Below are 16303 nucleotides of genomic sequence, written 5' to 3'. Positions count from 1 at the left end.
ATTGGCTTTTTTGTTTTTTTAAGGTTTGTTTTTCTCCGTTACAAAACCCTTTGCAAGCTGAGCTAACCCAACAGAGGGAAGCTATGCTCAAAGGAAATGAAAAGTCGAATTGTTTATTTAAAGTTGAATCTGCTGTTGGTTTCTTAAGGAACTAGCGGAAAAAGTAAGAGTCAGTCATTTGAAGTGGTAACTCGGCCTGCGCCGAGTTACTAATGTAACTGGCGTGCACCGCCGTTCACACAAACTGGACGATCTGGAAGATGCTCTTCCAGGCGGCTCCAATGTAAACCTTAATTATAAATGCCATACTGCTGTCTAGTCTCAAAAATGCGCTTAACCCGAACTGTCGAAACGCAACTATAACTCAGTCCCTGACATCACTGCTGTACCACCGACAGAGAGAAAAGGGGATGTAAGCTAGGCGGCTGGGCTGATATAATTAACAGTCTACAGTTAACTCACACTTTGTGAATAATGTCAGAGTTGCTACCGGTAACTAGTCCAGGTCCCTGGTTGGGCTGGCAGTTTTGGCGGATCTGAATTGCTGCCAACAAAAAAGTCTGGTTCATCTCCAAAAGGAACAAATTATGCATCCAGTTTTTGGCTTTTCCTTGCTCCCTTTTTTCCATCCTTTTCACTTTGCTGTTCCATGGAGCTCCACTCATGTTAACTTAGTCCGTAAAAATGTTCTAGTTTGCCATCTGTTGCCAAGTGACTGATGATGACGTTGGTGGACGGCTGGTGACAAGCTTTACCCAGAATACATTTGGAAACAATATGGACAATCCACTTGTAATTTTGTGTGTCATAAAGTTAAATGTAAGAGTGAAAATGAAGCACATTTTATTCAATATTTTACACCCACTATGTCACTAAAATTAGTCGGTCTTGTAAAGTTTTTAGCAACAATGACTGGGACAGCCTACAGCCTACTATATAATCTACTGGGGCAAAACTCTATATAATTTTACATACACCATGCTCAACAGGAAAGGGAACCACCTTTTACAACTCTCATCAGACGTGATAAAGGCTTGGATCCCTGAAGTCATATTCTGCCTCCTATCCTCCTACCCATGCTTCTTGAATGTTTTTTTTTCTCTTTGTCTTTATTTTGTTTTAAAGTATTCTAGTTACAATTTAACAGAACATTAGCAAACCTAACAACAAGCATAGGAGCAAACAAAACATGCTATGTTCAGAGTCATCCTTTAGTGAGGGGTTCTTATAAAGTATTAACTCAGAGAGCAGGATACACATTTTCTAGATTTAAAAAAAAAATCATCGTTTATCTCCACTTTTTAATTATGCTCTGTTTCACACTGAAGCTCAATAAAATGCACTTAAATCTGCTATGGTGTTTGTGACACAACATGAAAAAATGTTCACACATTATGAACACTTTTACACTGCAATATCCCAGTTAAATTCTTTTATTTATTGCTTAAGTGTTCTTTAATATTTGATATATATTTCCATGTAAAATTAATTAAAACTCTTGAAATTGTGTCTCACTGTTGAACGATTTCCACCAATATACAACCTAAATATTCCATAGACAATTATATTTAGTGATTCAGATGCCCTTTTTATAGAAAAGTGGTTTCCTGCTTTTAATGATGCTGATTTTGTGTAGCTCTAAACAATAACCAGCAGCTCAACAATTCACTCTTATAACATGTCAGCAAAACAGGAAATTGTTTTGATTTACACAAGAGCTTAATGTTATCTATAAATCTTTACCACCATGTTTAATGTGCCATCATTCTGCTCTTATGTGCCTGTCCATGTTCTGTTTGTGTAATGAACTGCTTTGCATTGTGTGCAGAGGATAAAGGCAATGCTTCCTTAACAAGCAGCCATTGCTGCTTCCCATAATTTGATTTGTACACCTTCATTAATCAAGGAAATCATTTCACAGTTCTGTTGTCGTAGATCTGCTAAAAGGGAATTATATAACATCAAAAATGAGTAAATCACTTTACATAGAAGTAATGGAGAAATTACATTTCATGGAGAGAAATGTTTAAATTATTTTAAAGGGTCTTTCTAAAGAGCTGGCTCATTGATGACATGAATGCAATTTCTTTGTTTTCTATTTTTGATAAATTTGCAAAAATCTCAAAAAGGTTTGTCCAAGTTGTCAAGATTAGGATTTGTGTCTAGAATTCTGAGGAAAGATTAATTCAGTACAATTTGGAATAAGTATCAAAAAATGTGTAAAAATGAAGTGTTGTGAATACTTTCCAGATGCGAAGCATCACAACTGTAACCCTCCACTTGTGAAAGCAAATCTGTTGGGTTCAGCTTGGTACTCGGACAGTAATTCTGAGTGCTACACTGCCGACAGGACAGAAATAGAAATAAATTAATAAAGAAATTTTAAGATACCTGCTTTTGAACCCTCTGCTGGCAGCCAAACGTCAGGGCACCACACAAAACTTAATGAAGTTAACATTACAACGCAATTTTAGCACCTTAATTTCAATTTCCTGAAATTCAAGTTCAATCACCACATTGATTGCACAAATTTTTGTAAAGGAGGAGAAGAAGGAGGTGCGGAGAGAGAAGTGAGCAGGAGGAAAGACGATATAGAGGAGGAGCGAAGGCGATGAGGGTAGGAAGAAGTGTGTGAGAGGGCAGGAGAGAGCAGGGAGATCAATCCGATGCAGCTGCTGATAGTGCTATCGGGCAGCTCTGATTGCTGCCCGATGCAGGGCAGATACCGGAGAGGAAACAGAGCACTACCCATCGTTCGGCTGCTGCTGGCGGTATCCCCGCTAGCCATAACAGCCGACCGCCGTGGCGCCAAACGAGCCACCGCGCACACAGCGCGCGCGCAGAAACATCCACGGCTGTCCGTGCTGCGCATGCAGAGAAAACACCTGGTTACATAACATGAATGTGAGACGAAGCACTTGATGAGGAGCAGCTTTTTTGGCTGACCGGGCTTAAACAGGGAACCTGTTTGAAATAAAGTCTTAACGTTTGTTACATTTTAGTTGAAAGTTTTATCCTAATAATAATAATAATAATAATAATAATAATAACATAACATAAAAGTTATGTTTCTAAAGTAAATTTAGCCACTTCTATTTATATAAAAAATAAATCGGTATTTGTTTCAACAAAGCAACATTATCAGTAGCTGTGCTTCCATTGACCATACAACTGCACAACATTTCACAAATAAATTTGCCTAATGGAAACATGGCAGTTTTGAAAAAAACTTGTCTATAAAATGTTTTGGCGATAGGATGATGTGGGATTTTATTTTTTGTTTGGTTTATCTCACAAATCAGTGATGGAAACCCTTTTTCCCCATCGCACAAGTCACATGTGCAGCGGATGTTGCCATGGTGCAAACCACGAAGAAGATGACGGGAAGTAGTTGGAGGATGATGGCGGCTTGTTTTCTAATGACTATTTGTATAATTAAATGTAGTCATGTGAGTTTTTAATTGCGTTTCTTATTTAATTTCAACACCAAAATTGTGTAATTGTGCTTTTTTTATATTTGTGAAATGTTGACGAAGTTTTGCACACATTTGGAATGTAAATGCAGCTGGTGATCAAACTTATTGCCTCTTTTCAGAAGTGAGCAAACCGGCCATGCTGTGGGGTTTTTTTCTAACAAATTTGCTTTTTTCTTAATTTAACTGGACAGGATATACATCATATTATATGCGCAAGCGTTTTCAAATGATTTATCATTTCAAAATGATAGGATAAGGAATTTGAACAAAGACTTCGGTAACACTTTATTTGAAGGGGGGTGAATAAGACTGACATGACACTGTCATAAACATGACATAACACCTGTCATGAACATAAGTAAGTCTTCATGAATACTTATGACTGTTGTCATAAAGTGTCATTCGGTAAATTATGACACTTAATACAAAGTTGACATTATTCAAAATGTCTATGACAACTTGACATTAATCTAGACAAAAATGTCTTCGTTATGACAACTGGACATTAATCTAGACAAAAATGTCTTCATTATGAGAACTTGACATTAACCTAGACAAAAATGTTATGACAACTTGACATTAACCAATAATTATATGACATAAATATGTCATAATGGTAGTCATAATAATGTAATTGTTATTACACTATCAAAAGCTTTAAGAAAACAGTGATTAATATTCCCACTAAAGCAAAACAAGTAGGACTAACAATAAAGATTTCATTAAGCTTTATTACACTGTCAAATGATTTAATAACAGAGTCAATAACAATTTCTTTTACATCAAGTAAAGTGGAACAAGTAGCACCAGTTATGAAAATGTCATTAAGTGTCATTACAGTGTCATTAATATTAACTCTTACCTCAAGTAAAATGAAACGAGTAGCAGCAGTTATGGAGATGTCATTAAGTGTCATTACAGTGTCAATATTAACTCTTACCCCAAGTAAAGTGAAACAAGTACTGTAGTTTCTGCACTATAAGGCGCACCGGATTATAAGGCGCACTTTCAATGAATGGCCTATTTTAAAACTTTCTTCATATATAAGCCTTCCGCGACTGGGCTGGGGTGTGGCCGGACGATGGTCACCCTTCTCCGTTCGTGCACAGCATGTTTGCGGAGAACGTGGTGCTAAATGACCTGCAGACGACCTGATTCTAGATGGTTGGTAGGTAGATAGGTCAGTCAAACTTTATTAATAGATTACAAACCAGCGTTCTGACAACTATCCCAGCATGCACCGCGTGCTTCTTCTACGGGCGAAAATGAAGTTGGCGGCTGCTTATCACAGTTGCTAGACCTGTTGTGGCTCAGTATTGGTTTATATATAAGGTGCACCGGATTATAAGGCGCACTGTTGGCTTTTGAGGAAATTTAAGGTTTTTAGGTATACCTTATAGTGCGGAAAATACGGTAGCAACAGTTATGACAATGTCATTAAGTGTTATTAGTGTCATTAATATTAACTTTTACCTCAAGTAAAGTGAAAAAGTAGCAACAGTCATGAAGATATCAAGTGTCATAGTGTCATTAATATTAACTCTTCCTCAAGTAAAGTGAAACAAGTAGCGACAGTTATGAAGATGTCATTACAGTATCATTAATATTAACTTTTACCTCAAATAAAGTGAAACAAGTAGCAACAGTTATGAAGATGTCATTAAGTGTCATTACAATGTCATTAATATTAACTCTTACTTCAAGTAAAGTGAAACTAGTAGCAACAATTATAAAGATGTCATTTAGTGTTATTACAGTGTCAAATGCTATGCTAACAGAATCCCAGTTATTAAGTCTTACCTCAAATGAAGTGAAACACACTGGACTACTTATAACTACCATCATAACTGTACATTGGAATAAAACAAAAGATAACTTGTTCTTCAAACAGGGGGTTTAACATCTGGTCAGTATGTTGTTACTCTGAAATAATGGTTGAAAAACTAAAACAGAATTATTTATTCTTTAACTTAAGAAAATATGTTCTTTCAATAGTAAATTTTTTTTCTTTCATTGTGTCAGCCATCTCCTTTGTTACAGCCTTCTTGTAATGCTCTGACAGCAGGAGATCTTCTTGTCTTCATTTTCTGGCAGCAGCTCTTTGAAGGTGTCCATTAATGCTCAGAAATTACAGCTGTTCTTGCAACAGGTGAAAGCCTTTTCATGAATTCAAACTTGGTGAATGTCTTCTGGACATTCTCATAATCGGTGATGACTCAATTCATTGTGGTCACTTAAAAAAAGAACAAAAACAAAAAACAATGTATCATAATCCATTATCCATAATCCATTTGGAATGGTATCCAATCAAATACCATTCCAAAAATGCCCCTTTCTGCACACTGTCAGAATGGTAGATTCGCAGATAAATGTCTAGTTAACAAGACTGGTTGTTATGAAGTGCAATACAAGTATTTCTTAACACAAGTAGCATAATAACTAAAGCTGAACAAAATTATTCTGATCAAATATTTGTTTGGCAGAAGTTCAGACAGACTACCACTGTTGTTGTTGTTCAGATTGCATCATTTAATGTATAGTTTTAGGCACATGAGTGTATCTTTTTACTTAATGAGCATTCTAAATAATTTCCAACCAGATATTCTGGTTTACTGATGTTTGCAAGAAGTTTATTAATAAATAGATTTAACACCAACTTTTAGTTGTCTAAAACGTAACTTATTAACTCAGCTGGTGAATGTTGATTCCTGCTTCCCCTTCTGCACTTACCTGACTATCCCACCCCACTTCACCTGGAGAAAATAGTAACACAAAAATGACTTACCTAATTTTCTTGGGGAATATTTTATGTGCTTCTTTTTCTTTGGTCAAACAGGGACTTCTTTATCTGGTGGCTGGTCCTCATGATCATCCTCCACACTCGTAGCATGTCTTCATTTGCGAACTTTGTGCCCCCCACCAAGTGTCCTTAGGCCAGTGTTTTTCAACCTTTTTTGAGCGAAGGTACATTGTTTTAATTTAAAAAATCACGAGGCACACCACCAACCAAAAATGTAAACAAATATACTCTGTAGCCGCCAATGTTACATATTGCAATTAGGTAATCATTCTTATCAAAGTGTCTTGAATAGGAATCAAATAAACACAAAATTTTTTTTTTTATCATATTTTATATTTCTTATTTCAAATTGAACATGTCCACTTCAAAAATACACCTGAACAGTGCCACAACAATGTGGTCTTAAATTTAAAGAAGTTGTAGAAAACTTCAAAGTGTTTTTACAAACTAATCCACAAGCATTCTTTTAGCCGGAATACAGAAAATAATTCTTATTCTGAAAGAAGCAATAATATTTGGGAAAGATTTCACTGTTACAATATGAAGAGTTGCATGTACAAAAATATTTTACCCACCTAGTGTGAAACCTGTGCATGTTTGGATGAAAGCAGCTGATTTCCTGGCAGAAATTAAAGAAAGACAAAGCTCTTCCTCAACAGCTCTCAGTCTCTGTTTTTAGTTTTTATAGTAGCCAGGCTTGAGAAGCTTGCTTCACACAGATATGTTGTGGGAAATGGACCCATGTTCTTTCCAACTACTTCTGAGCTTCACTCTTTTCCATCACTATGGTCACAGTCTTGCTAGATACAATGCTCCCACAGCTACCTGGAACATTCATGCATCACTAATTCTCTTGTTTTAATGTAAAAATGCTCTGTACCTACTGCCATCTAGTGGTAAAAAAATTACACGATTACGCCTCTAGTCACTACTACAGCAGAGACACTAGAAGATGGCATTATTGGCAGATAATTAGTTCATTTTCAAAAAATCTTTTAAGACCAATTACCGTATTTTCCGAACTATAGAGCTCATCATACTATTAGCCGTACATAAAAAAATAAAATTTAATAAAAAACTGGAAACGTACATGTATAAGCCGCACCGGGCCATAAGCCGCTGGTATCTCTGCTGCTCTCGGTTTTCCATAAGGACCCAGCAGAAGGCTGCGTCCTAATAAATCTGCTGGATATATTAAGGACGCAGTTGTCCGTCTCCAAAGCCGAACCATGAGCTGTGTCCGAATTCAGGGTCTGCATCAGACCTGTCTGAATAATATCGGTGTTTAACTCCCACTCATTGGAGAAAGCTAGCGGGAGTTTTTTATAACACTGTGTCAGGAGTTAGCCGTTTTCTCTCGGTATACCGAACCTGGAGCGCCCGGCCAGTTGACAGGTGGCAAGGGGAGCTGGCTGTTAACGCAGTGGTAGCAGACAGGTCCAAAAATGTCAGAGCAATATTGCAATTAGGTGATGTATTCATGAACCGAGCAGATATTTGAGATTTACACTTACAATCTCGCCTAAAAACGTTGTACCAAATCACGTTGTGTCATTTAAAGCAGTTGTCCCCAACCTTTTTATTACAGCGGACCGGTCAAGACTTTGACATTTTGCTGCGGCCCTGGGGTGGGGGGGTGGGGAGCTGGGGAGCTGGGGGTGGGAGTGAACAGTCAGATAAGGCTTCTGCAGGTTGGTGTTCCCGCTAAATACTAAATATGCCCAATTTGGGTTGTCTTGGCCTTTTTATCACAGCCTGTGGGGTTTTCCCTGACTGGGAACGAGAATATATCCTGTTGAATGAGACAGGTAGCCAATAAGAATGCGCGGTGATGTAAGAACAGAGGGGAATCCCAAACAGATGACATATAGCGCAACTGAGAGTCCGGTGGATATCGGAGATGATATGTGGAAATGTTTATTATTATATGTAAAGGTCATTATTATATATGTTTATTCAGTTAAAAACGTTAACTATGAAAAAACACAGTCACCTCCAAACCATAGTGCAGCAAATAGAGCTGCTGCTCCCGCCGTCTTTTATCCACCGCCTTTTCTTTTTGTTACGTCTTTTATCTCTTAAAATGAGTCCACAAACTATCACTATTGCTTCTACATCGTCATCCATGTTTGGTTATTCTAAATTCCAGTATGTTATGTTGGAGGTTTTACTGGATTATTCTCTGGAATGGGGATGTGTGGTGTGTTGCTCCTGCCGTGTGGCTGGAAACACGAACCGACTTAAGACCAGTGGCGCAACTACACATTATTCAGGTGGATGCGAAAACATAGATCGGCGCCCCCCCCAGGGAAGGAACGTCAGGGTGAAGGAGCGACTCTCGCTGCAACCCCCACCCCTCCCTCCTGTGGGCTCAGTGTTGGCGCTCAAGACGTGACCTAGAGAATCCGGTTAAAGGATTTTCAAAATAAAAGATCCTCCATATTCAAATAATGCATGAAACGGAAATATTTAATTATTTCTTGCGCGGCTCTGTAGCAATTGGTACACGGACCGGTACCGGTCCATGACCCGGAGGTTGGGGACCACTGATTTAAAGCGTTGTATAGCTAAATAATTTGTCGCTATTCACCGCCATTGACGCTCTGCCTGAATGCCCAGTTGGAACCCGCAATGAATTATGGGATATTGTGGGCCGTGAAGGATACACCGGGCCCATCCTTCAAATTTGGGGAAAAGAAGGACGCATTTGAAGGATGCATTTTTGAAGGAGTCTTTGAATTCGGACAGGCCTTGTCGCCACACTATGATGTCATTGGCCTACAAATCCGTCCTTCGAATGGTTTCGTTCACGCCGAGTTTACGTGCAGCGGCTCTATTTCCCTCCTGTAGTGCCAGATCGATAGCCTTCAACTTAAAAGCTGCATCATATGAGTTTGAAAACATTTCTCTGTCGTGCCTGCTGCTAGCATGTGCTTGTTCTAATAATGAAAATTAGCGCATTCTTCTTTGATTTACAATTTTGACTTCGAATGATTCACTTCCTGCCAAAGAGCCCCCTGGTAGTTGAAGAAAAATCCTCAGAAAAGCAGCATGTTCAAAGCGTAGGAAAAAAGTAGCAGCTTATAGTCCGGAAAATACGGTAGGTGAAATTGGATAATTTCCACAGCACACCTGACGATCACTCACAGCACACTAGTGTGCCGCCACACAGTGGTTGAAAAACACTGCTGTAGGCTAACATGGGTCTTCATGTGGCTAAAGTTGCCAAAGCAAAGAACACAAGCACTGTGTCACATCAGCCAAGTTGATAAATAATGCACATAAAGGATAACTTTCACTAACATATTATCTTTTAATTTGCTAGATTAATATTGGAGGGAAAAACCTACGTATTTGCCTGTCTTGAAAATATGTTTAAAATTAAGGGCTAATGTTATTAATGGAGTTTCATAACTTTAGCTAACATTAACTTACAGCAAGGTAGGATTGGCTTAAATTTCTCATAACTAACATTACAAAGAAAGAGAACATAGTCAATGTTATTTTCTCAAAGAAAATGTAAAGTTAATAAGACACATACCTTATATGTATTGGGTAACAAAACTTCGGCTTCTTTTTAAACAGGAGGTCTGTGTGGCCTTTTGGTGAAGATTTCTTCACCAAGGAAGAAATCCTCACCAACAAACTGCACGCCTGTTCGTGCACTGCTGCCTCCCACTGGTGGAGATGGTGTATGGCATTACTTAAAACAACCTTAATGTTTCAAATGCTAAGTTCATAAGTGCTTTGTAGACATCTTGCTGTAAAACTTTAGGATCAATTAAATTAAGAAATTGAAGACTAAACAAAATGGCAGAGCAATATAATATTACCACATAAAGCTAATTTTTAAAGTTTAATCGGTAATACTTTTATAACAAATTTATGTCAAATCATGATTTTTTGGTTAATGTCAAGTTGTCATAACGGAAACATTTTTGTCCAGGTTAATGTCAAGTTGTCATAAAGAAAACATTTTTGTCTAGGTTAATGTCAAGTTGTCATAACAAAGACAATTTTGTCTAGGTTAATGACAAGTTGTCATAACAAAGACATTTTAATCTAGATTAATGTCAATTTTCATAACAAAGACATTTTGAATTAAAGCCGCAAGCGGCGTTGGAGGCCCTCGCAGCAAAGCGCGCCGAAGGCCTGCTTGCAACCGCGGGGGTTCTTGCACCACTCTCTCGCCACCGCTGATGCTCTGGTGCAGTTCCCCCAGGATTCATGTTTCATGGAGAATAGCCAGATTTGAGGCTTGGCCACGCCCATAGGAAAACTCCTATGTCAAAGCATAGGAAGGGGCGCTGTGGAGGAATTAGGCCACGCCCACCAGATTTTCCACTGGATTCCTGCCGGGGGGTGGACAAGGATCGATATCAGTGAGTTTGGTGCAGTTGGACTGAAACATGTGGAATCTAGAGCCAAACGTATGGCGGCGGCGTGGCCTGTGACTTGGCCACGCTGCCATGGCCACGCCCTCCACTGGAAACTCTTGGCGCTTTAAAGCAAGTGAGACCAACTTGTTATCAGTCATCTGACACCAGATCATCTTGATTAGGTCAAGAGAGTCAGAGTTGTATCTTTCCTAGGAAAAAAACAGTCACTTCCGGTTCGGAGGGGGCGGGGCTTAGGTGAGATGAGACTATGACGACATAGGATCGTCAGGCATCCAACCAGGATCCCTCACACCAAGTTTGGTGCCAATTGACCTTTCTATGTGAAAGTTGTAGCGGTTGGTTTTTCTGTGGCGAGTACGCCAACTTCGGCGCCCCGGAACGCCCCCTCAGCATGTACGAAAACTTACCATTTTGATAACTTTTAATGCCACACCTCTTAACTGCATCCTGACCAAGAATGACACTGATAGATGAAAATCCCTAGGAGGAGTTTGTTAAAGATTGACGTGAATAAAATGGAAAAATGGCCAAAATTTGACCTTTGACCCAAAATGGCTGCCTCCCTGAGCATTTTAGGGGGTACCTCCAAGATACTTTTTTTCTTGATTTGGGGAGATCTACCTACATACCAAATTTCAGGTCTCTACGACCTACGGTTTCCCCCAACTCACGTTTGGGGGCGCTGTAGAGCCGTTTGGCCACGCCCATTTCGGATTCCACCAGAATCCGAAAAGTTTCGTTGAACAATTTTGGGTGAAGTTTGGTGAGTTTTTGAATATGATAAAGCCCCCAAACAGCCCCGCGAAGTGACGGAAAAATAATAAAAACAAGATTACAATAGGCCTTCGCAGCGCTTAGCTGCTCGGGCCTAATAATGTCAACTTTGTATTAAAGATGTCATTATTTACCGAATGACACTTTGACAGTCATAAATATTCACGAAGACTTATGTTCATGACAGGTGTTATGTCATGTTTATGACAGTGTCATGTCAGTCTTATTCACACCCCTTCAAATAAAGTGTTACCCATATGTTTATAAATGTTATGCAATTTATTGCACTTCTCATCTTTTTAAGGATTTTTAGTACGTTTTTCTGTCTTTGGTGTGAAATTCAGAAGTATGAGCCTGAGTCCCCTCAGCCCACACTAGAGAGCATATCATATTATCAAGGTTTCCTAATAATTTTTTCAGGAGTTAGCTGCAAACTCTCAACTTGGTCCTTTCCTATTTTCTGTCATATCCTGCTTCGTGTTACACTTCTAAACACAATCTCCTTCGTACCGACGTACTCTGCACATGGCAGCAGCACAAATGTCATGAAAGAAGGGGGAATTATTCGTTCTGCAACTGCGTGTTGGACTCTGCTCTGCAGCCCATTATTTTCAGACGAGGTCGGTTACGCAACCAAAGAACAACAGAGCAGAGAAAAAAGTGTAGCTCGGTCCAAATGACTGGTAGTCGTAGCTAAGTACAGTATGTAGGCCAAAGGTGGCACTTACTCTTTGGACCAGGGTCCCAAAGAACTCTGCTACAATTTTGGGGGTCCTTGGGAAAAGCTCCAGGCTCCTGTGGGAGTTCTGCATGAACCGGGCCTGGATCCAAACTCAATCCCCAGGCCTCACCAGGAGCCTTGGGAACAGCTCCCCTCTTATCTCAGGGAAGCACAGAGGAGGAACTGTGAGCTTCCCACCCTCCACCCCACCAACTACTGGACTTTGTTCAGCTTGAAGCTGCTGTCCAAGCACGCACACATACACAGCTGTGCAAGTGCTTTTTTTAAATAGAAATTATCTTTGGAAGGAGACCTCGAGGACAGACTGGAGTCTCTCTGTGTAAATGTTTGGACACTGCACTGCACTGTGTGTTTGAAAGTAATTGCTTAATATGTTATCTGTTCAAGTCTGGACGATCTCTATTTAGTTGCAAAAGGGGAAACAAGCATATTGCTGAGATTTACGCCGATGCCAGTTCTAACATCAGCAGCCAGTGACAGAAATAATCTCTTCTCCGCTCCCAGGCCATAGAAGCTGTGACGGCGAGGAGGACAGGTTCATGGACAATCTGTACCTGAAGTCTCTGGAGGGCTTCATCACAGTGGTAACGTCAGATGGCGATATGATCTTCCTGTCCGAGAACATCAACAAATTCATGGGCCTCACGCAGGTACACAAGCGCTGTGAGAGAACAGGTTTTTGCTGAATCGAACTGAAAAATAAAATTAAGCATTATTATACGAAAGAGATACAAATACTAATGTCCCACTCACAATTTATTTGTTTTCCCAATTTGACTAACTTAGTGTTAAACTTTTGCAAAAACAAGAATTCCACTCTATTAACACCGAAGTTAAATTTCTGTGGAACAGTCCTGCTTTGTTGCTTTCATAAAAGTTTTTTTTAATTATTATTTTAATTAAGAAAGCTGCTATTAAGCTTTATCATTTCCTTCTAAAGCCATGTGTGATACAGCAGATACATCTACAGTCTCAAATAAACTCTCCTCTAAATCCTGCTGACCACATTTCAACATGGGGCAGTTAGCTTAAATGGTTATGCATGTTTGTTCTTGATTTTGATTTGACTTGATTGTTCTCCACTTTTCACTGTGGTTTTAAGCAATATAATGCAGCAAAAATGTGTAGAAAAAGTTTATTGTTTTTATTGAACTTGCAAAATGCAGCTGCACAGATTACTAGCCTTGTAGCTGCAACTGGCATAAAATCGGTCTGTACAACTTTAGTCTGAATAATTATTTAAAATTCATTTAGAATAACAGTCAGAAAGTGTATGAATATGAATAAGACAAAACTTAAAAGCAGAAAAAACTATTATATGTTGGCTTAAAATGTCTTCAATGACTTGTAAATATGTTTTTTGTGGTTATGTATTACTATTATTTTATTAAAAAGAATATTAACTCAGGCCAACAGAAGACTTTCATGCAAGGTGTCACATAAGCTCACTCTGTTTGTGTGAAGTACTTGTGAGGTCAGCTGTGTGTGTGCTATAGACAGGACAGTTTCAGCTCTAAACATTTCTCTTCTTTTTTTGGCACCGACTTTAAAACTGAATCATCCAAGAAAGGAAGTTCATTATGTGACTTCTGAGCATCTGAAGCTACGTATTTCTGTTTTGGTGCAAACAAGCCAGGTTTCTGAAGATGACACCTTTCTTTTTGCTCCTTACGCTAATCGTCACCCAGTTCTTCCAGTGTGTTTATTACAAAATAAATCACTACTGCTAGCTAATGAGCACAGCTAGTAACATTATTTATGTTGACCTAGAGTGCTTGTTAGCCCAGCGACAAGATGGCTTAAAATAATGAATATCTGAGGAGGACATCCAAATTTGTAAATTAGTGCAATGCCTCCATTTTTTCTTGCATGACTGCTGTTTAATTAGTGAGTTCCTAATAAAACAGCACTAAGTAAACAGTATTGTGAAAGTGTAGGCATGTTCATACTTATGGGTTCTTAGAGTCTTATCCTGACATAAAGTAAATATTTTACCAAGAAGCTTTAATAGAGTTTTTCTGTTTCTGTTCAGTGGGATGTTGCAGTTAGCTAATTAAATAATATTCATAATAATAATATTTTATGCTAACTAGCACCCTTCAATGCCAACCTGTAGAAATATTTCACAAATAACAGTCAAAAACTTATTTTAAAAAAATTGATAAAAGTATATTCTAAAAAACAAAGTATTATATTCTATAAAAATGAATATTTTGGAGAATTAAATAGTATAACTGTCTCGTAAAACATGAGTTGAATACATTATATGGTTAGTCTTTAATATATTCACGTCTTACTCTAGCTGATGTTTTTGTGAGCAGATTAGCTTAATTGCTATGCTAATGCTAGCATGTTTCCTTTATGTTTTGATCAGAATTTTCATATAAATTGATAGCAAATCAAAATGGGGTTACATTAAATTGATTGTGGACAAACATTACAGGAAGCTGTTCACTTGCTTTTTAACCTGTAGCATTAATTAGCCTATACAATGGTCTGTATATCCCATTTAGAAATCAACAGACTTTTTTAGACAACTTCACATCTCACTTGTAAACCATTTTCATGGTACTTAGACTGAAGGCGTTTCCATATATTTATATCTATATAAAATGAATCACAAATCCTATAATCAGGAAAAAGACGCCGCTACATTTTGTTCAAAAACTGTTTGCGGACAGGAAGTAATGTTAGATTGTTGGCTTCTGATTCTGATGAATCTTCATTCTTTTTTTGTCAGGTGGAGCTCACAGGTCACAGCATCTTTGACTTTACCCACCCATGTGACCACGAGGAGATCAGGGAAAACCTTAGCCTGAAGTCAGCAGGTGAGCATTCAACCTTACCAACCCACATTACTACTGCAAGACATTTTTACATAAACAAATCTCACACTCATTCTGTTTGATTTTAATCTAACATATCATATTTTTATACAAGTATTAAAGCTTGTGTTAGCTCACCATACAAGCATAAGTTATTCCACAGAAGCAGATTTGTATTAGTTATTCAAGGCAAACTACATGAAGAGATATTTTTGATTTGTAGTTTAAAACTAATGAAGATGTCTTGGAGGCATGATTAAACATCTAATAATCAATAAACTTCTTCTGTTCTTTTCTATTTTATCTGTGTCTTAACATTACTTTTTATCATTTTGTTTTACATATTACACATCTAACACTCTAACTTCAACATTCAACACCACACATACGTCACTCACATCTAGGGTTGCCCCATATAAAATATGGAACCGTCCCGTATTTGGCTGTTGAAGGTAGTGTCCCGTATTGAACCAATATGGGACGCGGTTTGTTCCGTATTCTACAAATGTGTATGTGTAATAATAAAGAGGTGGTCCCAGAGTACTTTATATAGTAAGCTGCCCCAGTCATTGTTTCACTCACGGTGTTGGTGTTGCGATATTGTGCCCAACTGCTTTCTGGGTAACAGACCAACCGACACGCTGCCACCGCAGTCCACCCCTCCCCCCTCTCCCGGGCTTTAAATATATAGGGACTGGTCCCTTGGCAACCCTAGTCGAAGCACCCCCCCCTGCGCTTATGAGGCTGGGATGACGTGCATTAGTGGGCGTCCCTTATTTTGATTTCTGAAAGGTGGTAACCCTACTCACATCAGCTTGCTGGATGCTTGAAACTGAAAATGAAGGCAACTGCATGCCCTACTTTCTGGTTAGCTTGACAAACTATTATTCTCCCACTTTGGGACACTGATAGAGCGTTGAAGTTTCATTCTGACACAGTCATTTGCCAGAAAATAAAACTTCTTTTTAATTCTAAAGTCAGTATAAAGACTCGGTAGTGAAGTGTTTGGAGATTGTGAATTCCACTCCACTGTTCCCAGTACACATGCACTATTCCCAATGGGAACACATAAAGTGACACCCATACTTTCAAAGCAAGGCAGGACTCAAAGTTTCTCAAAGTTCCCTTGTTTCACTCAGCTTTAGATCCACGTAACGCATTTTTCAACACACCACCATATGCAGCAAGTCGGAAAAGTGTCACAGCAGCCGTGTTATTTGAATGATGGAAATATGCACAATCTCAAAAGAACTGATAAGGTGTGTATATCTGTTGGGAATGGAAGT

General features: G+C 38.6%; 1 protein-coding gene across 3 annotated transcripts in view; it reads left to right on the top strand.

Annotated features, from left to right (window-relative positions):
- The window catches only part of epas1b (endothelial PAS domain protein 1b), a 123503-nt gene that overhangs the window by 50404 nt on the left and 56796 nt on the right, over positions 1–16303 (top strand). For all 3 annotated transcript variants that reach the window (XM_081616070.1, XM_081616072.1, XM_081616071.1), the window contains exons 3-4: positions 12697–12842; positions 14933–15020. In XM_081616070.1, coding sequence (XP_081472196.1) covers positions 12697–12842; positions 14933–15020 — 234 coding nt within the window. The remainder of the gene's footprint in view (positions 1–12696; positions 12843–14932; positions 15021–16303) is intronic.

Source organism: Poecilia reticulata, chromosome 15 (assembly GCF_904066995.2).
Source record: "Poecilia reticulata chromosome 15, P_reticulata-male-v2, whole genome shotgun sequence".
NCBI lineage: Eukaryota > Metazoa > Chordata > Actinopteri > Cyprinodontiformes > Poeciliidae > Poecilia > Poecilia reticulata.
Note: the sequence above shows the minus strand (reverse complement) of the source record. Positions and strands in the feature narration are given on the sequence as shown.